Source organism: Cucurbita pepo, chromosome 3 (assembly GCF_057944985.1).
Source record: "Cucurbita pepo subsp. pepo isolate OVF chromosome 3, ASM5794498v1, whole genome shotgun sequence".
Classification (NCBI taxonomy): domain Eukaryota; kingdom Viridiplantae; phylum Streptophyta; class Magnoliopsida; order Cucurbitales; family Cucurbitaceae; genus Cucurbita; species Cucurbita pepo.
In genome coordinates, this window is record NC_141800.1 from 15,670,398 (window position 1) to 15,697,820 (window position 27,423).

The window sequence follows — 27,423 nt, forward strand, 5'->3', positions numbered from 1 at the left end:
AAACACTACAAAAGACTTGTTTGAAAATTAATTTATCTCTAGTACGCATCCTAATATTGCATTTGGCATAAGCATAGTTAGCCACTTTATACATGCACCTAAACTGACTCATTATGAAGCTACCTATAGAATTATGAGGTAACTAAAACTGACACTGGGAAAGGTGTTTTATTCAATAGGCATAATCACTTCCAGAAAGAAGTTTAAACTCATGCAGATTGGACATGTGCTACGAACAAAAGATCTCTGGTTATCATTCCTTTGTTCGAGGAAACCTAGTTACTTGAGAGGAGAAAAAAAGGAAAATGTAGTGGCCAGTAGAACCTCTGAAGCAGAGTTTGGAGCTTTAGCTCATGTAACTTGTGATGGTATATAAATCAAAATAATTCTGGAAAAGTCGAGTTCATCAGAAGACACCTATACGAATTTATTATGGCACTCTATAGCTCATAATCCAGTTCTTAATGATAGAACAAAACATATCAAGGTTGATCATGCAACTTGTCAATGTACTTCCTTTTTGTTCCACATGCATTACAAGAAATAAAATCAGAATTGATAAAACAGTTGCTGAGATAAAAGAACAGAACTCAGAACTAATCTGAGGCTTAAAAGTGCCGGCGACCAAAATCGTAAGGCAGGGGAAAGGGGGGAGAGAGGGGACAGCGTTTGTGGGGGAGGGGGGGAGTGTGGTTCTTGTCAAAACGGATGCAAAGGTTTAGGTTTTAAAGAAGTAAAAAACTTCTCATTTTAGAAAATGAAAAAGAAAGCTTAGTCAAATTCATTTAAGACTTATTCTATTACAGATATGAAATTAAATTTATGACATTATGGTTTATAAAGTAAGGCTCATCTACAAAAGACTAGCCGATTGAATAAAAGACCATTATTGGATTCAAATTCCCCGGTTGCCTTCCTCAATAAAAATAACTACAAAAATATTGAAAATGTCAGGCTCATCTAGTAAAGACTAGCCGATTGAATAAAAGACAATTATTGGATTCAAATTCCCCGGTTGCCTTCCTCAAAAAAAATAACTACAAAAATATTGAAAATGTCATAAAATACAGGTTTCTAAGGATAGTTATTACTGGAACATGGTAAGTAGTCATAATATCCCAATGGGTGCAAACAGGAACTCTAAGTCTAGACCCCAATAGCAATTTTTGTCAAAAAAAAAAAAACTAGTTCATAGAACCATTAGATTGCATAGGAAAGCATAAATAGAAGCACTGATTCAACTCACAAGTAAATGATTTCATTTAAAAACAAAGGAAACTAAAGAATTTCCTTCCTTCTTCATAATGACAATGAACAATTGTTCCTAAAGGGCTAAAAAGTGCTTAGGAAATCTGAGACCGTACTATGGATTAACGCTTCAAAATAAATCCTTCTGGTCATTTGGTAAGAAAGAAACCAAAGACTTTTGAAGATAAGTTCTTCAATTGGGTAAATCGTTCTGAATATATCAAGAACAAGGCTTCTCAAGTGTTCATTGTCCAAAATTTGCTGTAAGGCTATTCTCTTAATGATATTTGAAATAATTGGGGGTATTTTGTAGGATCAAATTATAGCTTTCCCTCTGTCTATCTTGCAATTACCTTTCACGCTTTACATTGATTTTCTAAAAGTCTACACTTCGTAGTCTTTGTTTTCTTGCACTCTTTCTTTGCATTTCAAATCTCTAACGAAAACTTTTGTTTCTTGTTATTCAAAAAACATTTAAATGTAAAAATTAAACAGCTAGAAGGAAAAAAGAACCCACAGCAACATAAGAGAACAAAATGTTCTCAGATTAGATCCATCGGCAACAATGAAATAAACATTATATCATCTTGAACCAATCAAGATGGGAACAAACCTGAGCAAGTGAACCTTCTGGAGAAGATAAACCATAAAATTTCAGTAACACATCACAGTAGATGCTGCGCTGTTTCATCTTGGTTGACACAGAAAGTTGCTCAAATCTTCCGCAAACAATCTCAGTCTGATTAATGTTAACAATTCTTGCAGCAGCCTGATTAATCGATACTGTAAACAACAGCTGTATCGTGTTCAGCGCATCCTTCCTAGAATGGGATGGTGAGTCCTCATCTTGTTGGTAACTTAGCAACTTATTAATTGCCTGCCATTCCTCTTTAGTCAATTGTTCTACACCTAAAGGTGATCCCTCAGAAGCATCCCCATCAGAAGTGTCTTCAGAGTTTGCACGCCTAATATGATGTGAAAACCATAATAAATGATAAGATTAAAAGAATTTAAATTATAGCATTAGGAAATTGATCTGAACCAAATATAGGTAATAAGATTTTCACAAACCAGCTAAATGAAAACCAGCTACTCTTTCTCAGTCTTTTCTGTTCAGCTGCTTCTTTTGACTTTACAGACTCAACCTTCGCATGTGCAAGTAACCTAAACAAACAATAAGTTGCAACAGGATCAAATTAAGCTTCAGCCACAAGTTTATATTGTTGATTATTTTATTATCATAAGAATCAAGTAACTGATAAGTTTACATGGGCAAGATCCCTCCCAGCTGAATATAGAGCCAAAAGTACTGGCCTGGATTCTCAGTACGGACATGGTAATGCAAGAATAATCCAATTGGATTCCATATTATCAAGTATTGGGCTTGCACCTCAAATAATTGTGCCCTAGTGCTGTATCCATTGAAAGGAAGCAGTCAAGGACCTGGACCATCTCTTGTAGTCCTATAAGTATGCTAGATCAATGTGGAGTGACCTCTTCAGGACTTTTTCTGTCCAATTGACCTGGCAGCAGAGCCATGTTGGAGGGGTTTCTTCTCCATCCACTCTTCCAAGAGAAGGGTCGTCTGATGTGGCTAGCTTGTCTTGGTGCGATTGTGTAGGGTCTTCATTTGTAAAAAAACTTCCGTAATTATCCTCCAAGTCTTTATTTGCTTGATTGGAGCCCCTTCTTAGGCTAATCAGGCTTTTCTTAAGTTTTTTTTTATATACTCTCATTGTATTCTTTTATTTTGTCTATCTGAACATTGGGCTTTTAATATATATAAAAAAAAATAAAAAAAATAAAAAAAAATGGCATCAAGGAATCTTCGTTCTTTTTTTCTACAAGAAACAATCTTTATTCATCATTGGCATCAAGGAATTCCCAATCCAATCTGTTGAATGCTTTTTATAAATCAAGCTTGAAGACCAAACCTTCCTTTGTATTGGTACAATCTCGCATGCAAGGGAGAGGGAAAGTGATGTACAAGAGTTTGATGGCAGTTTTTTGTATTCATCTTAGTTTTGTAAATTGTTGGGTACTTGGTAATTCCTCTCTAAATTGGGGCTAACCTCATGTATTAGCATACTCCACTGAGTCATAATAAAATATTTGGATAGAAGTTCTCGGAAAGTTCTCTTTGTTGTTGTTTAGACTACGTCAGATTCTATATTTACTTCAACAGTCAAGAAAGCAAGAACACTTTGAATGAATTATTGAACAAACATTCTTAGCAACGTGATCAATGCAAACGACACTCAGAAGAGTCGGACATATCAATAACGAAAAAAAAAAAAAAATTTACCTACCTCCATAAAAGAATCACTTTGGAATCAAGGTCCTTCTCAATTTCTCTAATCTCTGCATTACTAGTATTTGACAGTCGTTGCAATGAACCAGCATATAGCTTAATATAGCGTCTACGAAGTTGACAAAGTTGCCGTATTTGCTCCCAAGAAAACCGGTAACTTATTCAGAAGCAATAAAAAGTGTGAGTCAGTAGAAGGCATAAGATTTAACAAGAATATGAAGTTTGCAGGGTTCATTAACAACCAATGGATTGAATCATGCAATCATTCAGCTTATTCCATATTCCTTGGGGCGGGGGATCAGAGTTGAAAATATAAGTTCTTTCATACAAAGCAAAGAGATTTGAATGTGAACCATATAATACATTACCACATTTTATTCTGCTGCAGGCCTGCTTGAACAGCATAGTGCCACCACAGCTTAGGAGCGACCAAAACAGGAACCATCGGCCTCAAATGGGAAACTTCAACATATGTCTTGTATCTTGAAAAAACTTCCAAAAGCTTTATCCAATCGTGATATTGAGCCTATCAATAAATTAGTTAATGTTAAAATTATTTCTTCGCAGAAAATTCTGTACATTATTGTTAACATTCTTATTTGGGAGGCAAAGAAACAAAATGAAAAGGAGGTACATACGTCAAAGATATGGAAGCAAGGCAAATCATTCTAGCTACCCTACAAATTTTTGGTTTTAACCAAAAACAAGGAAAAAAACAATAAAACGAAGAAAACACCATAAAGAAAAAGAAACGGAGGTAAAGTTCCGTACACATGAAACATATTAGGACAAAATTAACCAAGGAAGAAAAGATCCAATACCTCCGTTATTGTCAAAGACACATCACCCAGAACTAAGGAAGCCTTTTCGTATGGAATCTCAGGATCATCTCTTTCTAGATTTCCAAGGCGATGATATTTTAAGATTCCATTAATGGGCGAAACCAAGTAATTTCGATTCATAGCCCATTTATGCCTTAATCCATGGTCAGCGGTCGGTTCATTTATACCATCTTCAAATATCTGTTAACACTCGGAGAAAAATTTTCTTAAAAGACAATAATGATATTGCTCACCCTGACCAAACAAAACGTCAGGCTTGCTGCAGAAAGTAACTAAAGACTGTAAGTCTGACCAGATCACATGGTCATCAAAATTAAAGAACAAACCTCAATCCAATCCTTCGGAGTAAGATCCTCCCATTTCTTGTCCAAACTCCATGGCAAGGTATTTGAATCATGATACATGGCAAGTCTATCAAGTTGCACCAACTGTAATCAAAGAGCATGTACCTTAGAAAAACAATTACAGTTGCAGCAAAAAGCCAATGAAATACTTCAGAAAGAAATGTGCAAAGTGGCAAAAAAAAATCAAATTTTCAAAATAAAAAATCTTAGAGCTATAGGGTTTTGTATCCTTGGTTTTTTGTTTTTTTTTTTTTTTTTGTTTTTTTTTTTTCCATCTTTATTTATAAGAAACTCTTATTTATGAAATTTATATAAGAAATGAGGATGAAAAACCCAAGCCAGTAGAGATACAATACACTTCTCCAACTAGACCAAAGAGATGCAAAACTGTAAGAATTAAAAAGAGATGGACAATTTATATCAAGAAATAGCTAAGAAATTATGTCCATAAAAATCCGGCTATAAGGTTTGCTCTTTCTCAAAGAAGAGCCTACAATTTATTAAAGAGTCTATCAACACTACAAGCCTTGGTATCATGAAGAATAACAATAGTGGAATTATACTGGAGGATGAATCCCCTGATCAAGGCACATTTCCGCCAAGAACCAAGCCCACTAACATTCCAAGAAATAATGATCATTCGTTGACTAGTAACCCACAAGCCAAAGTAGTGGAGGCTGCTTTATCAATTCTCTCAAACCCCTGTTTGATTTCTTGGATGATTTTCTCTTCTTCATTTAGGTGGAATGGACATGATGCAAAGCCCATTTTCCCTTGGAAAAAAAAAAGGCCGAAATTAATCAAGATAAATGGGAAGGATAGTTCTAAGGATAACGATTATTAAGGAAGGTTGATGCTTCGAAAATCATGAAGCCTTTTGGACTTTTGAGGAAGGAAAAATAAGAAAATGACTTCGTAACTACGTTGAGAAACTTGAGAAAAAGTAGGGAGGTCCTTCCAAATCTGTTGATATAAATTTTTCTATTTACTTCTCAAGAGTGGCGGAGAAAGTATCATTTATCTTTTGGTGGTATTGGAGGAGAATGTTTAACTTCTTTTCAAGATATTCTATTCTACAAAGAAAAATTTGATGACGAGTCACTTGTAGCTCTCCTCAAGTTGTGCAATCCAAGTCTGAAATTTTATCCAGCTCTTCAATGAAAACGGCCAAAATTATCCTTGAAAAAAGCAACACCTTAAAAACTTTAAACATAATGCTTCAACCCAAATTGATATAAACCAAGGGATCAATCATACAAGATAAACTTCAAAAAAGATGTGAAGAAAATATTGTTAAAATTATCACAAGATGTTACAATTCATGCCACATTAAAGAACTTCATTTATTCTTTGATGGATATAAATTTTGGGTGGATGATAATCTAAAATTATGGTGTTTCTTTAATGTATTTTAAGGATTTTATTTACTTTAAGGTTACATTTACATATTGACTAGTTATGGCCATAAAGTATGAGGGTTACAACTCTTGAAATACTTCACGGAAGATCAAGGGTTTTCATTTTGAGGATATATAAAGCTATGTATGATGTGTATGTAAAGGAGACTTGGAAATGTTGTCAAAAGAGCCTTTGTGTTTTCATTTAGCCAATGGTCAAGTTTCTTTGAAATTCTATATAGTTTAAACTGCATGTTAAGAATCATTCAAGCTTGACATGATCGATCTTGCTCGTGGAGTGATTCGGATCTCAAACAAGTATTCTTGTTTTGAGATATTTGATCAACAAGGTAATCTGGGTCTACTTTCCCTTGGGGTAAAATCAAATTGATACGGGGGTTTTCGCATTTGTGAACTAGGGTTTGCATATCCTACAAGGGTTCTTAGATTCAACTAGCCTAATGCAACTTTGATCAAAGAGTTTTTTTTTTTTTAAGAAACGACTCCATAAAAGTTTCAACTTCATGCTCAATGTTGAAAACCAAACCATCCTGAAATTTGGTCTGCCAGGAGAAATCCAAAGCTGAATTTGAATTTAATGTTGTCATAATACTTCATAAGGGCAGTCTAGAACAATGAAAGGAAAACTAAATAATAACGAGATTAAAATTTCTCTCACATAAACAACGATAAAGGGCAAAACATCATGGGACATAAACACCCAAAATCAAACTTAATGCTATCATAATGCTTCACAATCACTGAATCATACAAATTAAGGAAGCACTTCAGAATGCGAGAAAACCGGTGCAAATAGAAAGCAAACTTAAAAGGACGACTCAATAGATGTGGAAAAAGCAGGAATTGAAGTGAGAAGTTTTTCCTTAAAGAAAATGGACATGTGGTTTTCTTCCTATTGTATTCTCCTTAAATGAACGCCAAACTGTGAAACTTCTCTTTCTTTCTTTCTTTCTTTCTTTCTATTTCCCAATAAGAAAGAAACAAAAGCACGTTTCATTAAGATTGCTGGAAAAGTACAAAAATACCAGGAGTTAAATGAAGGTTCTCTAATTGGTGAATAAATCTGTAGTATAATTCCATCAGGATTGTGCTTTCTTGGCCTACAGAGCCATACGATATAAAATACTATCCCAAAATCATTCAATAGAGGTCTCCTCATTGGTAAAGGTCTCTGGTTGCACTCGAGCTGTATGACCTAGCAAATCGCAACCATGGCTAAGAGCCAAAGGTTTTTTTCTGAGTCAAAAAAAAGTCTGATAATCGAATAGGTTGAAGAAAGAGAGCTTATTGAATGATGCCAGACACAATCCATTTTGACTCTGAAGAAGCTCACCCAAAGGCTTTCAGCACACAGACACATGAGAAAAAGATTGTCACATGATGTTTATAAAGGATGCACGAATAAAAAGAAAATTCGTGTATTTTGCATTAAAACATGCATACAAGATTGACCTGACTATCATGTGCAACAAAAAAACATTAGCTTCATGATAAGAGGTGAGGCTAACCTTGCGTAGTTTATCAAGAGCACCACTTGCATCAAAAGTTTCATTCCCCTGCTCATCCATGGTAACTGCAGCAAGTTTGGCTAAAGTAACACCCGTGCAGAATGGATATCCTGGATTGCTGCAGATCAAAGTTGTTAAAAAGATGATTCGAAAATAGCGATCCTCGCATCAAAGCATGAAGTAAAAAAAAAAAAAAAAAAAAAAACTCCACTACTGTGCAGAAATATTAAAATGTATATCAGACGGGTCAAGATCAGGCACGAGTTTATCAGAAATGGAACCAACCAACCTTACAGAATCTTCATATCTGATATGTACATTGCTAATTGAAATCTTAAGGTTTCCAATTATCGTAGAAATTAGAGAACCAAGCCATGAATTTCCACTAGGTGGCTGCAAGACAAAACAGTGATGAACTGAATCATGGTAAACATTATAGGACAGTGAAGACACAACTCCATTTAATAACTTATAAAGTGCCATAACATTTCAATGTTTTCCTATGTATAGAACCATTCCATGGCACTATACATGAATATCCCTGCGCAAGAGAGAGCCCTTGGCAGAAGAAGACACAGGAAAAAGCATGGTGAGCACACATAAACCGGACAGACACTCGAGGGAAAGTCACACAAAATGATGATTCTAAAACAACTCGCAATTGTTTCATGCATCATTCTTTAAAGGTACAAGCTGCATGGCCAAAAAAGTGCATAAAATGGAAGTTTTCTTCTGACCAACGGGGGCTAAATGTGCATACTCAATGACAGGTTGTGCTGAATATGAAGGTAAAATTGGAAATGGATTGAATAATTCTTCTTTCTTTCTTTACAAAATTACAAAATTACGAACGTTTATCTTAAATAGAAGAAAGACCTAAAACATAAAAGAAAAACATCCTACCATAATAATGACATTCTAATTGTAGCTAATACAATAAAACAAAAATTAAAGAATAAACCAACACTCCCTGCAAGTTGGTATAAACCAACACTCCATGAAAGATGGTATAAGCCATTGTCAACTTGTCAAGCAATCTTTTCCTGTGTAAAATGTTTATCAACCTCGACATGTTTTTTCCTATTATAAAGGATTGGGTTGTGAGCTATGGAAATGGCAGTCCTATTGTCACAATAAACATGCATAGGCATCACACCTTAAATGAATTTCAATTCTTCCAATAGTCTTTTTATTAATATACTCTCACAAATGTCATAGGCTAAAGCTTCAGTGTCACTTCTAGCTACCATTTTCTCTTTATCAAGCACACAGAATCAAGGGGAGTTACAATTCTTCTGGTGTACGTAGATAAGATCATTGAGACTAGAGATAATGAAAAGGAAAATATTGAACTTAGGAGGAAATTGATCAAAGAATTTGGGAGGCACAATACTTTCTCCAAATTAAACTATCGTACTCAGCTCGGGGAATCTTCATCTCACAACAAAACTAAATGATGGATTTATTGATAGAAACTGAAAAATTCGGATGTAAACCTACACCAACGCCAATGGATCCACATCAGAAATTGAGAGTCAAAAGAAAACCCTACAGTGAACAAAAAGATGTACCAAAAGCTGATGGGAAGGCTTATATATCTAGTTCACACTAGACCAAACATAGCAGACTTGGTGAGTACCCTTAACTAACTTACGAATAACCAATGGGAGTCTCACCTGCACCATGTAGAGTGTTACACTACCTGAAAAAAAAGTTTAGAAAAAGAAATTTTGTTCAAACGGAACAATTTTTTTGCATTAGAAGCTTAAACCAATGCGACGTCGGATCAATAATGGATAGAAGATCTACTATGGAGTATTGCACTTTCTTCGGAGGAAATTTAGAGACACTGGAAAAGTAAAAAGTAAAATGTGGTGGCGAGATCCTCTGCTGAATCAGAATTTTGAGTTATTGTCAAGGACTATGTAATAAAATTGTACTATGACAACAAATCGACCATCAACATAGCTTAAATCCTATCCACCATGATAGGACAAAATATATTGAAAACGATCAACATTTTGTTAAAGAAAAGTTAGAGAAAGGTAGTATGGATCAGTTATGTGTTGTTACGGCTTCAACTAGTAGATGTGCTAACAAAAGGACTTCATAGCTAATTGTTTCATGAGTTAGTGTTTAAATTGGGAAGGAACGATATATATATTCCACAGCTTGAGGGATGGAATAATCTTCATTTGAGGAGTATGCCTATTTCCTAATTTCTATTGTTTCCCTTTTTGTATTGTTTCCTTTTCTGTGTTGTTTCCTTTTCTCTATAGAATTAGTAGTATAATAAACAGGCCTATGGCCTTCTCTCTATAGAATTAGTAGTATAATAAATAGGCCTATGGCCTTCCCTCTATAGAATCAGTAGTATAATAAATAGGCCTATGGCCTTCTCTTATGAATAATATGAACAATAAGAAAATGCAACAATAACAACCACATTCTAATTACAGCTACTATAATAAAAATAATATTAAAGCATTAATCAACACTTTGTTCCGCTAAATCAACCATGGAAAACGAATATTGAGTTTTAACCATACATTTCCTAGCTTTGACCTTGAGATGGCTTCAAGAGTTGCAGATTCTGCTTCCTGCATGCAGTAAAAAAAAGATCAAACCAAGCACCTTGTTAACAGGTAAACAATTATTTATGGGGGGAAATCATTGAAGAGAAGAAATTTGCATGCAAAACCGAGAAGTTAGAGAAAAAAATCTCAATCTGTTCCCGAAACTTTCTATTAGGAGAAACAACTAAACTTCCTAATTTCCTTCTCCCTTAAACTTCTTCTAGTGGCATCCAAGAATGATACTACCAATACCAACCATTATACGACAACTTGTTTTATTAGGGATTGCATCACAGGAACTAGAAAATTGAAAACGCAAGCTAATCCATGCATCACCCTTTATGGTTTGAAAAAGAAAAAACTTCAATTTTTTAAGGCAGAAGTCTCATATGGGAAGAAAAGATAGACTTCATCAAAAGGAACAACTACTTAGTGTGGTCTTTCTGAACTTAATTGGCAATAGTTCTCCTTTTAATGTATATTTGTTGGAGCTCTTTTAAATGTTTTTCAGCTTGATGATTATTTGGTTAAGCTTGTGTTTTAATTTAGTTGGATAGATTTCAGGCAGGCTGTGAGTGAATTTTGTTCTTTTGAGGGGTTTCTTTGTTTATAATGCATTAATTACGTTGTAATTTGTTGGCAAAGATAACTTTATGCCATGGAGTGAAATTCCATAGCTAAAAGGAAAAAGTTCATGGATTTAATAAAACCAAAACCTAGGAAGTTCACATAATGCAAATATATTGAATGCCAACCAGTCAAAAATAAATAAATTAAAAACGTACAGTTTATGAATGATAACAGATAATTCAGAGAGAAAATTTCACCTCAATTTGTTGAAGTTTGGCTTCAAAAAGTTTTTCCCTATCCTCTTCCTGCAAATAGTTAAACAAGCAACTCCGATTACAATAAAGGACAAACAGTGAAATCCAATCATAACGATCATTGTTCAAAGTAATAAGCCTCCTACCGTCAAAGTTTGACCAACAAGCGCAGGTTGTGCAAGAACAAAAACTCGGTCAATGAGAACAATAACTGGCTCCTTGCCTAAGCTTTTCCAAGGAACCTAGGTATTCATAATCAAAAGAAAGATACCATAGAGTTAGAAAAATACAGTCACATTGAAGAATATGACAACTATAGCTCATCTCTCATGCCATAACTTTAGCCACCAAGATTGAAAAGCAAGATGAGCAGAAAACGATCAAACCCTGCCAACAAAGGCATACTTGGGACAAACAACAGCAAGGTAAAAGAAGAAATCTACATGAATCCATAAGCAATCTTGCACAAGGAAGCTCCACGGCACAACAAATTAAGAAAGGAGAGGATGCAACCAAGAATACCGCATCCAAAAGAGGTTTGTAAGATCTAGTTCAAAGAAAGTTTCTAATCCTTATAATCAACCTACTCTTGGAAAGTGCTTTAGGTGCAGAGAGCAGGGACATCTTTCCAACAAATGCCATCATTGGAGAACTTCAGCAATTCAAGAATTGGAAGATGAAAGCTATGGGAAGGCTAGGGCAATTCAAATGAGGTTAAGTATGTTCATGTGGATGAAGAGGAACAACTTGTGTTCTTCAAAAGATACTCCCCTTTTAGGACTAGATGTACAATAAATGGGAAAATTTACTATGTAATCATTGATAGTAGAAGTAGTGAGAACATTGTGTCTAAGAAACTTGTCGATGCCTTAAAAGCTAAAAACTGCACCTCCACTCAAAGTTAGTTGGATAAAAAGGGGGGAAAGCATTAATGAAATTTGCACGATGCCTTTCCCATAGGAAACTCATACAAAGATCTTTTTTCTTTTTTCTTTTTTCTTTTTTCTTTTTTTGTGGATAGGAAACAAAAAAATTACTCCCTTGAAGAACAAGGTCCATTAAACCCGATCCATTTCTAGAAAGGGGAAGAGACTAGATCTGAAATTCTATCAAATTTTGTCAAAGAGGAAACCATTTGGAGACGTAAAAATAAATGGTTATCTGAAGGAGATGTCACCTCTAATTTTTTCCATCACCTTATGGCAGCCAAGAGAAAAGAGAACGCTATTGTTGAGATACTTGCTAGTATGGGTTCAAGTTTTTTACCAGATAGGAAGATTTAGGATGTATACATTTTGTTCTATAGGGGCTCACACCCAAAGAACACCGCAAACATTGATTGGAGACCTATTTCGATAGAACTGAGCAACGTGAAACTCCCCTTTATTGAAGAAGAGATCCTCTTTGCTGTTATGAACAGAGTACTAACAAAATCCCCAGGGCAAGATGCATACATTGCTGAATTAAAAAGAAAGAAAGAAAAAAAAAAACTTGGAACATTCTCAGGAAGATGTCAAGAGGGTGTTTGAAATTTTTTTTAAAAATGCTATCATCATAACCAACGTCAATGAGACTTATATTTGTCTTATCCCCAAGAAGATAGATGTCATTGCAGTTGGTGATTTTAGACCGATTATTCTTACTACTTGTCTATACAAGATTATTGCTCGGGTACTCTCAAAATGTCTTAAGAAAGTGCTCCCTCATACTATATCGGTGTACCAATCTGCTTTTCTGTCAACAAAAAAATTATGGACGCATCCCTCATTATAGAGAATAGAGAAGTTCATGGATGAAATGCAATCCTTTAACTATCTTCTCCACTTATGGCCAAAACCTAAAACTGAGATCCAAATGACCTTCTTGAAAGCTTTCTCAATATCAAGCTTAGTGACAATCCTTGATTCTGTTTGTGAATCCTTGTTTCTGTTTGCGAACTCGTGTTGTCTAACTCTGCAAATTCGGAGCCCCCAACATGCATCACCCCAAGTACGTAGATTTTCGGATTTTCTCAAGTAATACTTGTAAGACATGCTAACATGCGAGCATACCTTGCCTTAGATGGTTAGAATATGCATGATTAGGACTTTAGGAGGGTCAATTTGGATGAGAATGCATTACCAGTATGAAAAATTACGAAAATGCCCCTAGGATGAGATTTCTATAATGCATGATATTTAAATGCTTTCCGCTATGCTAGAAAGGAGGAGAGGATGTTGTGATCTGTACTCCGAGTGATTGACGGACGTTATCTCCTCGTTGGGATTACATGAATGTTTAGATAATGTATACCATGTTTTAGGTGATTGATAGGATGTTCTCCCTGACGAAGCATGCATGTAAATGTAAATGTAGGATAGCTCGAGGTGATTGAGTGATAATTGTGTGTTCTCTCGATAAAGCATAGTTATCTGCATTGAGTTAAGATTAGGGCGCTAGAGTTAGGTTGGTTAAATGATGACCTAAGTCAAGATGCCTCTAGTAGACCGAGCACCTTGGGATCGTGAGTGGGGATCAAGGATCTAGGCCCTAGTGCTCCCAGACCAAGAAAACTCAAGGAGTTAGTACAGAGAGTCTTGGAGTAAAGAGTTCACATTTTAAGTCATCTAGACACCCTAGAAACCTAGTACACCTCCATATCACCCATAAGTGACTAAGGTAGCTCTCCAAGCCGCTAGCAATGTGATCAGAGTACCCGGATGGCATTATCAACGTCCTAGGTCAGATCCAATAGCACCCCCTTGCCAAGCAATAGGTCCACAGGAGTAGAAGCCTCGAGCTAGGCCTAGGTCAATAAGGGTAGTGCGTCGAGGCGACTAGGTGCCACTATCGTGAGTGAAAATGGTCAAGTCTCTTAAACAGAGCCTTTGTGTTGTAAACCCATTCTGAGAGGGTGCGAGAGACCACACATGTAAACGTAGTAGTTGACCATCACATGGGGTCACTTCCCCAGACCTAGAGTGACTCGATGGCCTTGTGGACCTTTCTGCCAATTGACCTAACATAGATGATGTTCAGATTAGTAGATATTATACTATCCTAACATATTTATCGAGGTAGCACATGGGGGTCGCTCCCCCATATTTAAGAGTGATTTGATGGCACTGTGGAAGGGTCCGTCAATTGACCTTCCACTCATGATGTTTAGATCAGTACATGTCAAACTATCCTACCATATTTTATTGAGGCAGCACCTCAACCCAAGATGTCGATCATTCATTGCCTAAGAAAGGCAAGCTACCTAAGTCAAAGTATAGAAAGAACAAGTAACTTGCATAGACCCCAAAGGGTAAGAATCAAACCTGAATTGCTTCGAGCTCTAAGGCCTCCCCTGAAGCTGAGATAGCTATAAAGATTAGGCCCGAACTTCCTAAAGCCCAAAGAGAACTTGTGGTAATCCACTAGAATAAGGATTCAATAAGAGTATATAAATAGGTTGCTTACTGAGTATTTTTATATTCACCCCATTCTTCCTTTTTTTTTTTTTTTCGAGTGACTGCTGACCACTGATAGAGATGGGGGAGTGTCCGAGAGTTGTACGGTCATAGAGGGGTCATCCCGGAGCGTCGGTCTTGTCTAAGTATTTTGGGTCTTTTTGTTAGGTCAACAATGGGAATGTGATAATCAAACTATTCATAAGGGGTGGGACAACACCTATGAATTCACTTGGATGGGCAAAAAGTTTATCCCATTATCTTTGGACAAAACCGTGGGGGAAAAGATTCATAAAGAACCAACTCTTTACCATTTGCACAAACAAATACTTAATCCAAAACAAAGAAGATTTAGTCTTGGCTTTAGTTTTCAAAAATTCCTTCACAGAGTTATCCCATCAGAATGCTCTTCCCCCACCCTTAACCCACCTGAAGCTCAACTCTTAGAAGAATCTCCCATCCTAACCAATATGCCAAATTCTTTACCACCTCTTAGAACCATCCAACACCAAATTAATCTCCTTCCCACTAGTAGCTTACCTCACTCTCCACATTATGAGCCATCCAAACCACAGTAGAAACCAGATAACAAACAAACCAAAAGCTTGCTAAGGAAACCAACAGCATCCAACTTGAACCTCGAACAATCTAAATCCAGGAGGCTCTTTGGCACTTCATTCTTAAACAACACACCAAGGAACAAACATCATCAAGGGAAATTGTCATTTGGATAAAGGGTGCAATGGAGCCTATTCTTACTACCTTCCATCACTTTAGAGCATTCCCCTCCCATGGATGATGGGCCTTCTTCTTAAAAGTAGTGATGAAGCTTGAAATAGGTTAGTCAATTTGCTAAGATGGGCTTGGGTTAGATTTTTTAGATATCTTTTCGACATACTCCAAAAGCTGTTACAAAATCAAGAAGTTAATCTCCAATTTTTAGCGACATAATTAACCCAAAATTGCACACCCCCACCCCCAAAAATAAGACCCAAAATTTATGGGAAATGAAAAGAATAACTTCAAGAATTTTGCAGAGAACTTTCCGCAGTTCTTAATTGAAATGTCACAAAATAAATTTTAAGAGAACGTAAGGAAGAATGCTTGAAAAAAATTCCACATTTTCACACTACTTGTGTGTACATAGAGACAAATGAACCGAAGTCCAAAAAAATACTCTTGTCCATCATTTTTATCAAATGTTTATTTCAAATGCATGTGTTTTAAATCAACTAAATAGTGCAAAAGGTTAAGAAAGACATATCCAGCAAATCATATAGGTAAGTGAATAAAAAAAGGCTTTTTTTCATCATTGGCAACAGACTAAAACAACGAAGGGATTAAAAACTCGTAAACCGTCTAACCAACACCTTGAAACAATATTCTCTACCTTTAATGTTACTGTACCAACAAAGCCAGCTTTAACGGTGACTGGAAGCCTTAGTGAATTGAGTGCCTCGGTCTTTAACTTCAAATCTTTGAGGACAACATCACCTAAAGAACAATTTAAGGAATGCTTCAAACAGAAGACACACAGCCAAGTGATGTATTATCATTTATGAAATGAGGTGATACAAAAATAGCATGAGACTTAGCAGCTCGTTTCAAATGTACAAAAATAACAAACTGCAAAATAGATAACAAGTCACAACATTTCATGTGTCACGTTAAAGAACCACATGATGTACCATTTTTAAAAAAATACAAATGTGATCGTGTATTTAAAAATACATCATTTTATCATGCAAATGAGCAAAAATTCTGATTACGAAGCTATAAAATATTTTTCACATTGTCATATGAACTTTCTGGTCATTCATTTACTGGCAAATAATAGATGCTCAATGTTTCTTATCCAAAAAAAAAACAAATAATACAAATGATAGATGCTTTGGCATAACAAAACCAAGCATGTTAATAAGTGAACAATTGGTCAACAAACCTTTCCAGACACTTATTCTTAAAGCCTCTAACGAGAGTCCTTGGACATATTCCCCCAAATATTTTCTAATCAAATGCAAAACCTACAAAGAAAAATTGTGGCAACAGCTGAAGCATGAGAACATTATATAAAACATTGATAGCAAGGCATAATAATTATAAAAACCACGTCAGTAACCTAGTGGCTAGAACAAAGAGTTTAGATCAGACTATATCAAAAATAGACAATAAAGACAAGCAGTACATTGTTGATGTATAGTGGCAAGTTTAGTAATTAACAATGAATTAAACGTTGGTTTTCTTCACCCAAAGAAAAATGGACCAACCCATTTGTTTATCAGTTAACCTTCCGTTTTTTCCTGGCAATCTCGTCCTCACAGGAATTGCGACACCTCCTACCACGTCCAATAACTTAAAGAGGCAGCTTTTGTCCTACATGACCAGGATCATATAATAGACGGCGACTATAACAGTTTCAGAACCCCCCGACTGACCCAAAATATTGAATAGCGATATGTAATACTCGATAAAGACCATCCATTCACGTCAAATGGGAAAGTATAGCAATTCAGAACTCTTGGAGCACCAATATGATCGTGATCATAGGAAATTAATCAACTACACAATTAAAAAATGGCAAAAAGAAAAGCATGCCTAAAAGGCTAAAGAGTTCAAATAGTACGCATTCAATATCGAACTCTCCAAAATGTATAATCTAAGTCGCCTATAAGAGAGATAAAACCAGTTTATGTTCAATATCGAACTCAGCTAATGTGTAATCTAATAGACTGAAAAAGAAGAGAGAAAAAAAACCCGATCAAAAGCCTTACATGAGCTTCGAACATGATGGAAACGGGAATAAATCCTTATTGCAACGAGCTTGTTCCCCTCTTAATTCCCAATCAACGACGAGCAAGCGACGATTGGCATCCGAATAACACCATTGAATGGCGCTAGATTTACAGAGATAGTACGAACACGAATTCGAAGCCCTTGTATGTATCACCCGCGAACAGAGAGAGCAGAATATGCGGGCGGTTTCCCTTTATAACTAAAAACAAATGTGAAATTAAGGACAGTTCTCGAGCTTTATAGTTGCCGGTCAAACTCGATCGTGGCCGTCGGTTGAAGCAAATGAGATTTCCAACGGTCCAGATGTTACCGATCTCTCTCTTGCCTGCATAAAGTTTTCTTCATTTCCTTATTACCCGAAATTTGTGCACCCACATGAGAAGTCTTCTTGGAATGGTAAATTTTGGTTACCTTCTCATTTCCCTTTCCTTATTTCTCCTTTAAAAACTTAATTAATTAATTAATTAATTAAATTCAAAATTAATCATTTTTATTTTTCATTTTATTTCTTCTAAAATTACAAACTAATTTTGACGGAGATAAAAAAAAAAAAAATAGTAACCTTGTCTGGTAAGTCAGAATTTCTTATAACTGACTTGTTCGATGGGTTAGAACAAGTGTCGCACAATCGTTATCCTGCTGTCACAAAAGTGTGATTGTGACAGTATGCTCACGTTTGCACGTGTTGCTACATTTTAGCTATAATATATTATAAACAATAAAGCGGGACCCTATGATAGTCATGGAAGATCATGAAGCTCTAGACCAATAATTACAACAAACTAATTTTTACAAATGTTATCCGCTTAAAAAAAATAGCAACGTTGTCTGCAAAGTCCGAATTTCTCACAACTGGCTTGTTCGATGGGTTAGAACAAGTGTCGCACAATCGTTATCCGCTATCGCAAAGTGTGATTGTGACCGTATACTCACATTTGCACGTATTGCTACATTTTAGCTATAATATATTATAAACAATAAAGCGGGACCCTATAATAGTTATGGAAGATTAAAAAGCTCGAGGCCAATAATTACAATATATGTCGGGAAAGGGACCAAACTATGAAGGATCAAATAATTGCATCAATTGGCTATTTGCCTATAGTTCATCAATGGATCATTTGGAATAAAAGATTTTATGAAAGTTACAACTCAAGTCTTTGACTACTAAAACCTTTAAAATATAAATATTAAACCATTACAAATAAAAAAAAAATTAAAAAAAAAAAACGATTATCAAAACGACATAGTTTAATTAAAAATGTACCTATTAATAAAATTAAATGTAAATAACACATCATTTAATTTATGTTAGTGCTTTTATTTTTAGTTTTTCCAACAAACCTCTCTCTCGTATAATTTACTTAAATATTAATGACATTTTCATTAATGAGTAATGTGAGATTTTATGTTGAGTAATAACAATCTCCGATACTGAACTGGTTATCCATGGAAAAAATGGTTGAACACAACTCTATTGTGGAAAATATGCACGGTAATGGTCCAAGTCCATCACGAGCAGATGTTATCCATTTTGGTCGATGGAAGAAATTATTGAACATAATTCTATTATGGGAAACATGCACTTAATGGACCAAATCCACCCGATGTTATCCACTTTAGCCGGTTACATATCGATTCTTATATAAATATGTCAAAATACCTGAATATCAATATGTCACCGTGAAAAATGATAAGGATAAAGGGGTAGAAAATGATAAGGATAAAGGAAAAATAATTATGGGGCATTCCGAGAATTGAACTCGGGACCTCTCGCACCCTAAGCGAGAATCATACCACTAGACCAAATGCCCTTACTGCTTTGAAAAGCTAGTTTTAAAAGTTTAATTTATTTATTTTAAAAATAAGTTTAATCCAAAAGTCCTATTGCTTAATGACTTTTGAACTTTAATCCATTGTTTTCTTTTCTCGGAAAGTGCCCTAACTGGTTTGAAGTGATGGAGGAGCCGAAAGGCATTGTGAAGCACATTTTGCTGGCGAAATTCAAAGATGGAATCCCAGAGGAACAAATCGACCAACTCATCAAGGGATATGCCAATCTCGTCAATCTCATTGAACCTATGAAGGCTTTCCAGTGGTAATTTTCTCAACTCGGCAATTCTAATGCGTTTTATCATCAATTATCATTCGAGATATTGTTGCTAATTCGCGCATCGCCCCTTGCTGGCATTTGTTTTTGTCATTTTCGATGTCTTAGATGCCGTCATCTTGATTACGATTGTATGTTGAAAGTTGAATAGTTTTGGATGGATAGGTTGATTGGGTTGGGGTTTTTGCATCCCTAATTTTAGGTCCAGATTCTAGATTCCTGAAGCGCTGAGTAAATGATGCGAACTGGATGTGGGCCATTATAGTTATTATTCTAGATTCATTGGTTTCTGAACAAATTTTAGCACATTATAGTTAGTCTCTATGGCTGAATCTACAGCCAGCTGATGTGGGGCATGACAGAAATCTTTATTCTCATTCCTTTCCTCTCCATCTACCACATACTTTCAAAGTTTGGTAAATCTAGAAAGTAAGACGAGAGAATGAAGTGGCAAAGTTAACTCACTCATGGCTTTATGCACCAACAGCATTCATGCACTATTCTCCCAAGAAAAAACTTTACCTTTTTAGGGTGATTTACTATTCATACGGGGGATTTATTGCTTCGGACTTTTTTTTCGACTTTTTTTTCTCTATGTCTATCATCAAAGATTTTGTAGAGAAGACTCCATTAGCAAGGAAGCCATGTTAATGAGTTTGCTTCATTTAACAATACGACTGGGACAAGGTCGAGACTCAATTCTGCCCATTTCGTAACTTCATTATCCTTTAGATTCCTATCAAGCTTTAGTTTCTAGAATTTGTTGACGTCATTTCACGTTCCTTTGGTCGTGACTCTTTTGCTATGAGAGAAACTATATAAAAGTGGATACTATTGGGTTAGCGTGGTGTTTTCAATCCATGGGTCAGTCCAAAATGATGTGCCTCATCCATTACCCACCCTATGGAGAATTCGGTTGGTGACGAGGTTTTGATATTTTTTTTTTTATGTACTTCCATGACCTCTTTGCAGAAGATAGAGGTGGTCAATTTTTATATGATGTGGGAGTGTATTTATCCTTTATAAGTTTTCTCCACAAAGGGTTTTCCTCGTGATAATATCTCCATATCCATTTTGCGATGGGAGTTTTGTTCTTCTTTATCGAAAATAGTTTGTTCTTCTTTATCGAAAATAGACCGAGTCCTCTTTTTTCTGTTAGGAGGTTTATGATATTCCATCAAACAAGGTGTGGTTCACCTTTCTACAAATAGTTTTTGAATAATCTTTCTATATATGTGTCGAAGGATATTTAGATTACCTAGTATGTAGTGAATTTAGATTACCTATCAATTTAGATTTAGTCGGTATTTCCCTATAAAGGGACATGTACTTCTCTGAAAATTAATAAGAAAAAACAGCCGCCTAATTTAGACTTCATGGTATCAAAGCTTTTCTATTGTGAAAAATCTGAATAGAACCAAACCCTAATTCAATCGGTGAAGCCTTCATCAATGTCGATCATCCATTGTGATCAAGTTTCATTTGAAGCCTTCATATTTGCTCTCACCGTGACCGTGAAAAAAGAAAAAAGCTCTCTGATGTGGATCTACTTTTACATACTACCTCAAATCCACCACGCAAGTTTTTTTTTTTTTTTTTTTTTTTTTCACTCCAAAAGCGTTCTATCGCAAGTTATCCATCTGCCCACCGAGAGATATTGAAGTCATTCTTCTTATGAAATTGTTGAAATGTCTCATTCTTTTAGTGACTTTTCCTCTAGTCTTTTCATGTACCCACCGAGATATTGAAGTCGCCAATCAAAAGCCAAGTTCTCTAATCAAAAGCCAATTCTTTGTAAACCTTGGAGTTTGTTTGTAGAATGGTTTGAGAACAACTCTCTTTTTTAGCAAAATCTAGTGAAATATGTTTATATAGTTATATTTTTCAAAGATGATTTAAAAAAAAATATATATATATATATTGGAACACTAGGGATTAAGATAGATATCATGATTTAGGAATCCATGAACATAACTCAACTACAAGTAAAATATAGCGATACTTCCGACAATTCGATAATCCAATGCATTTTCTATTTAGCCAAATATTACATCAAAATAAAAAGATTGAATAGAAAATGTTATTTTTGCCGTATGTTTTCATCTGTTGCATTCTTTCACATAGGATTTACTTTTAGAATAAATAAATTGGTCTTTCTATTAAGATAACAAACTTTTGAAGGACGATTTCGATATTCATAATAGCATTATGGTTTTTGTTTGCAAGCTCTCCAAGTTTTTGAAGATATTGAAAATTATTTGTTCTTTCGATGCTTATAGTCATGGCTAAATTTTTATGTGGTAATTGTTGTTTTGTATTGTTTTTTTTTTTTTCTCTCTAAATGGTCCCATATACAAATCTATATCACCTTGTTGTCTCTGCATCCCTACCTCCTTTATCATTGAGCGGTCATTTAGGCCATAGCTGGTGATCCGGCCTGTTTCCCTCTCGACGATGAATCTTATCCCCCATCGTCTCATTGGCCGACCTGGACCCCTGTTATTTTGAGATCATATCTAGTATTCAGAGTTTGCCTCGATTTGGTACCGCTCTCGCGGCCGGCCCCGAAACCGTTGCTTTCCTTCTGTTCGTCAATAGTATATTGAAACTTTATGCATTTTTTTATCTACTTGCATACATATAAGTTTAGCTTTGAAGTTCATCAATGACCTTCAGCATTTCTTTTATCTTCTACGTGACAGCGGCAAGGATGTTAGCATTGAAAATCTACACCAAGGTTTCACTCACGTCTTTGAATCCACATTTGAGAGTACAGAAGGCATAGCAGAATACGTATCTCATCCAGCGCATGTGGAATTCGCAAATTTGTTCCTTGCATCCTTGGACAAAGTTGTCGTCATCGACTACAAAGCGACCATAATTCATAGCTAATTTGGAGCCTAAAATTATGGCTGCTTTATACTGTCTTGTGGCATAAATAAATGTAAAGCCCTTTTTCCACCATAATCTTAGATGATGGTTCTACTTGAAGGCTTTGTTATTATCAATTTATTTTGTATACACTGTTCTGTTGCTTGGTTATCAAAGTGATTGCTTGGGTTTCTAATCATTGTGTTCTAATTCGCGTTTTGCTGCACAAAACGCGCGACAACTTAAGCATTTCATGTTATTTGAAACTCGGGTATAAAAAGTACGACATTATTGTAACCATTCCAAAATGTAAGCTGAAAAACAGCAAATCTGTATTTGAAACACTTCGAACCCTTCAATGAAGAGAGTGATAAGGAAAAAAAATGGAAGAACGCTTGAATTGGCTTATATATGAATTGGCTTGTCGTATGTTGCCATAGCAGCCTCCTTCAGTGCCTCACTCATTGTGGGATGCGCATGGCAAACGCGGGCTATGTCCTCACTTGAAGCGTCATATTGTAAAGCGATGGCTGCCTCGTGGATCAGCTCCCCTGCATTGGGAGCCATTATATGCACTCCTAATATCTTGTCTGTTTCCTTTTCAGCCAATATCTTCACAATACCTTCAGCATCATCAATTGCCTTGGCTCGACTATTTGCCAAGAATGGGAACTTCCCGACACGATAAGCAACCCCGAGTGCCTTCACCTGCTCCTCCGTCTTCCCGACAGAGGCAACCTCAGGGTGTGTATATACAACACCGGGGACCTTGTCGTAGTCCACATGACCTGTCTTACCAGCCAAAAACTCTACGCAAGCAACACCGTCTTCTTCAGCTTTATGAGCTAACATCGGCCCAGGAATTATGTCCCCAATAGCATAGATTCCAGGCACATTTGTGGCAAATCTATCATTTACTAAAATTCGACCTATCTTATCCGTTTCCACTCCTAACTTCTCGAGTCCAAGTCCAGAAGTGAACGGAGTTCTACCAGCAGACACAAGAACAACATCAGCCTCGAGAGTGGTTCGGTCTCCACCGGCTGCTGGCTCAAGGGTCAGCTTTACACCATCTCCGGATGTGTCAACTCCTACCACCTTAGTTTTGAGCATGAATTTCATTCCCTGCTTCTCTAGAGAGCGCTGGAATTGCTTGCGAACTTCTGCATCCATGGTGGGGACAATATCAGGAGCAAACTCAACAACAGTTATCTCGGAGCCAAGTCGTCCCCACACCGAACCCATCTCTAGGCCAATGTAGCCAGCGCCAATGACTACAAGCTTTTTGGGAATTTCAGACAAAGCTAAAGCTCCAGTAGATGAAATAATTCTCTTCTCATCAATGGTGATCCCAGGCAAGGACTTGACATCAGAACCAGTAGCAATTATAATGTTCTTTCCTTTCACAATCGTGTTTCCCCCATCGATCGTGTCGACAGAAACTTCAGAAGGGGAGATTAGCTTTCCATAACCTTTGATATAGTTCACTTTATTCTTCTTAAACAAGCCTTCAATACCTCGCGTCAGATTAGCAACTGCTGTATCTTTCTGTGCCATCATGGCAGGCAAATCAACCTCAACAGAAGAAAACTTCACGCCATGGTTTGCAAATGCATGTTTAGCTTCATGATACATGTGAGAGGAATGAAGAAGAGCCTGAAATTATTCAAACAAACAGAAATCCATATGTTAGAGGCTTGAACTAGCATCTTATGATCAAAACATTGAAGCAACAGGAGTTGTTAGCGGTGAGCAATACGAGAAGCCATTAACGGGTAATCAACATTATTTGATTCAAAACTCCATAAATTTCATAGCAAAGTTCAATCAGTCAATACCATAAAACACACGAGAAATTCAATCATTTCTTTGCCCTTGGTTAGGAACAAAGTTGCATCAGATTTCCTTGAGGAAAAATAGTCGATTATACTGCACCGCAGAAGTTCAAATCTGAAATCCAACCATGGTGAAGAAAAAACTGAGATTCTCAGCAATCCAGCAATCATATTAGGTCAGTTGACAAAACAACATTGTTAAAGACAGACCTGAACAAACAATAAGAGATCACTCAAACACCACATCTAATGGCGAACCGAAAATTTCAACATCACTAAAGAGAGAGGAAAGAGTTGAGCAAAAAAGAAAAAAAAAAAAATCTCGAAAGCAAGCAAATCACCTTGGACGGTATGCAACCGACATTGAGACAAGTACCACCAAGAGTCCCACGCTTCTCGATGCAGGTGGTCTTGAGGCCAAGCTGAGCAGCCTTGATGGCCGCGACATAGCCTCCAGGGCCGCCGCCGATGATGACTACGTCATTCTCATCAGATCCCGATGAAGCGAAGCACCTGGAGAAGGTGAACTTGAGAACATCCATTGAAGATGAATGGGAAGCATTTCTGGAGAAGAAGAAGGCCTTCCGTCGTGCAAAGCTCGCCATAGCCATGGTTGAATTGGAAGTCGATCAAAAGAAACCCCAACAGAGCCTTCCCCTCGTCTTTTATTTTTCTTTTTCCTAAATAAAATAAGACCGAATTAATAAAAATATATCGAATCTTTTTATTCAATAATTCTTTTATAAATAAAGCCATGAAAAATCAGCATGAAGTATTTGGGCCGATAAAGCATTTGGGCCCTTCTTTTGGGCCTGGGCCCTTCTTTATTTTGGGCCTGAGCCTGGCTTTTTATTTTAATTTAAATTTTAAATATAAAAAATGGTTAATCTAATTTCTTGAGCAAGTCATAGCTAAATTGGGTTGGGTCATATACAGTGCATCATCAAGATTGGGACGATCTCCATCGAGATTCAATATTTCACCCCGGGGGCTCTATTGTGGAGGATCTGCCGTTGTTTTGAGCTCCCAAGAGAAATTATATACAAAATAAAATATTTGTATTTGTTAGTTGGTTTAATGACCAATGTAGAAAAAAATCTCGAGAAAGTGAAAGAACAAGAGAGCAATAAAACGAGAGTAAAAAAACCTCACACGAACACGTGTTTTGATTAAACTAATATCTGTGTTATTCATTTATAAAAGAATTACGACCCAAATGAAATCCTAGTAAAAGAGCATAAACTAAAAATCGTATGCTTAGAACGAGTCATCATACAACAACTAACCACTACAATCAGGTCAAAACCCGATAATCGTATTATGATTATCGAAACAGAGCTACAAGATTAGACACATCATCACGATTCTAGTTTCACCCCGAACTAACAACTAATCAAAGCCATAATTCTCGCAAACGAGACGGAGTGGATTTAAAAAAAAAAACATTAAAAAGACAAAGAAACATGTTTGAAAGATGGTTCAAAATTTGATGATGGAAAGACAAAGGATAATTTAAAACATAAATTATTATGAATGGGAGACAAGGGGACAATCATAAAATTACAAATTGTGAGTGAACGGGCAGGCAGCGGGCAGACATTAAGCGAGAAAAATAATAATTACGTGTGAACCTTTATTATATTTAATTAATTAATTAATTATGGTTTTAAATTATTAGGCTTTACCCAACTAAAACTTTGCGGCACCACGAGGATTAAGGCGCTGAAAATATCGACTTTCTTCCCATTTTTTACGATTAATTATTATTATTATATATATATTTTTTTTAGCGTTTGTTCTTATCCAAATGTTTTATTTACATTAAAATCATCAAATTAATTATTATTATTTTTGAAGCGTCGAGAGAAACATAAATATTTGACCTTTAAAACTCGAGAAAATAAGTACATGTCAATTACAGCTAAACTATACTCTATTATTCGAGGCGTATGAACCTCCTAGTTAGACTCGTGTACATACTTCCTAGACATGACCTCGTGTAATGTTATAATCTACGCGTCCGTCAGTAACATACTAGAGAAGTAATACATGCTCGTGTTATATACAACATGCACGTAATACTTCTTTACTTCTAATACCATAAGTAAACATACATGTATTTGTGGTAATTTATTCATGTTACATCACGGTGTCTCATATGATATAACATGAGCATATTACATCCGGCACTTAATTTTCTTAAAATATACCGTGCTAAATATTATAATGGTTCAAAAACATTAGTTATACTAATATTTTTTGACCTCATTGGGTCGAAAACGTTTCTAGAACGTCTCAAAATGGTCGAGAGCCAACTAAAATCAAGTCGATTAAATTATAATATTTTTAACATAATATCTAATTTTAATTATATATATTATTTTTTAGTTAGGATCGAAATAATGGTGATATGACACTTAAATGCATAAAATTTAGACAATGTATGTCAATTTTTCTTATCTTCGAAATCATTTCATTCCATTTTTGGGTAATTTAAATAAACCCACTTTCCCAAAAATGAAATTAATTAATTAAAAGTGAAATAATTTACAAACAATTATCTTATTATTTACTTAAATGTGATGTAAAAAAAAATTAATTTCAGACGATTTTAAATAGGATTAAGTAAGTTAGTAATTTTTTTAGGTAACTTTTGTTTTTTTTTACTTTATTTCAGATCCATAATAAATTTCAAGATGTCAAATGGTCTGATCTTTCACTTTAAAATATAATATTATTTTTTTTAAAAAAATTAAATCTATCTTATAATAACTTTAGACGTATATTACCACATTTGACAGTGCTATATATAGACGAGAGACAATCATACAATACTTCCTTAAAAAACCATACAATTATCCCGGGTGCGTTGTCTAAGTCCTTTGATTATGGAAATTTTTTTAATCGCTTGAGTCATTTTCAGCTTTATATCTTGATAGGCCTGGTAGCATATAGTATTTTGGTCACGTGACATTGGTATTATTATAGACCATCCTATTTTTTTTAATATAGCGTTGATATGACAAACAGTGAATGAATTAATTATCGGTTTTTAATATTGCAATTTAATGTTTTATTGGAGGGTTGGGATCTTAGCTTATAATTAATTATATAATTATTTATTAAAAAAAAGCTTTGACTTTAGGTGCATTTAACTGGGAATAGGTAGGCGTAGGGTTTGAAAATAGAGGAGTTTAAGGCCCTAAAATGATCATTTAAAATGACCATTTTGCCCCCAAAAATGGAATAATTTTACAAATAATTTCACTAATTTTCAAACCCATTTGATAATGAACTTTGTGGTGTTAT

General features: G+C 35.6%; 3 protein-coding genes and 1 non-coding gene across 5 annotated transcripts in view; 1 reads left to right on the forward strand and 3 right to left on the reverse strand.

The window, feature by feature from the left end:
• Positions 1-17,488, reverse strand: part of LOC111790806 (calcium-dependent lipid-binding family protein) — a 67,930-nt gene extending 50,442 nt beyond the window's left edge. For both annotated transcript variants that reach the window (XM_023671868.2, XM_087122269.1), the window contains exons 1-14: positions 17,277-17,488; positions 16,448-16,529; positions 15,896-15,999; positions 11,218-11,313; positions 11,075-11,122; positions 10,221-10,271; positions 7,961-8,064; positions 7,672-7,789; positions 4,728-4,829; positions 4,381-4,581; positions 3,928-4,085; positions 3,558-3,716; positions 2,320-2,412; positions 1,862-2,213 (exon numbers count right to left, since the gene is read on the reverse strand). In XM_023671868.2, the coding sequence (XP_023527636.2) occupies positions 1,862-2,213; positions 2,320-2,412; positions 3,558-3,716; positions 3,928-4,085; positions 4,381-4,581; positions 4,728-4,829; positions 7,672-7,789; positions 7,961-8,064; positions 10,221-10,271; positions 11,075-11,122; positions 11,218-11,313; positions 15,896-15,999; positions 16,448-16,529; positions 17,277-17,291 (1,683 nt within the window). In that variant the 5' untranslated portion in view covers positions 17,292-17,488. The remainder of the gene's footprint in view (positions 1-1,861; positions 2,214-2,319; positions 2,413-3,557; positions 3,717-3,927; positions 4,086-4,380; positions 4,582-4,727; positions 4,830-7,671; positions 7,790-7,960; positions 8,065-10,220; positions 10,272-11,074; positions 11,123-11,217; positions 11,314-15,895; positions 16,000-16,447; positions 16,530-17,276) is intronic.
• A 1,552-nt stretch (positions 17,489-19,040) lies between these two features.
• Positions 19,041-19,112, reverse strand: TRNAP-AGG (transfer RNA proline (anticodon AGG)). Its single transcript has one exon. It is a non-coding gene; the product is annotated as a tRNA-Pro (tRNA).
• A 98-nt stretch (positions 19,113-19,210) lies between these two features.
• Positions 19,211-22,475, forward strand: HS1 (heat stable protein 1). The gene is made up of 2 exons (XM_023671826.2): positions 19,211-19,396; positions 22,111-22,475. Exons 1-2 carry the CDS (start codon positions 19,257-19,259, stop codon positions 22,298-22,300), a joined length of 330 nt encoding a protein of 109 aa, XP_023527594.1. The 5' UTR covers positions 19,211-19,256; the 3' UTR covers positions 22,301-22,475.
• A 78-nt stretch (positions 22,476-22,553) lies between these two features.
• Positions 22,554-24,740, reverse strand: LOC111790770 (dihydrolipoyl dehydrogenase 1, mitochondrial). Its single transcript, XM_023671822.2, has 2 exons — positions 24,456-24,740; positions 22,554-23,935 (listed from the first exon to the last, which is right to left on the reverse strand). Exons 1-2 carry the CDS (start codon positions 24,723-24,725, stop codon positions 22,685-22,687), a joined length of 1,521 nt encoding a protein of 506 aa, XP_023527590.2. The 5' UTR covers positions 24,726-24,740; the 3' UTR covers positions 22,554-22,684.
• Between the last annotated feature and the right edge of the window lie 2,683 nt (positions 24,741-27,423).

Coding starts and splice junctions, on each gene's coding strand:
- HS1 (XM_023671826.2), top strand. CDS start 19,257: ATGGAGGAGCCGAAAGGCATTGTGAAGCACATTTTGCTGGCGAAATTC. Junction 19,397..22,110: donor CCTATGAAGGCTTTCCAGTG/GTAATTTTCTCA, acceptor TCTACGTGACAG/CGGCAAGGATGTTAGCATTG.
- LOC111790770 (XM_023671822.2), bottom strand. CDS start 24,725: ATGGCTATGGCGAGCTTTGCACGACGGAAGGCCTTCTTCTTCTCCAGA. Junction 23,936..24,455: donor TCGGTTGCATACCGTCCAAG/GTGATTTGCTTG, acceptor GAATAATTTCAG/GCTCTTCTTCATTCCTCTCA.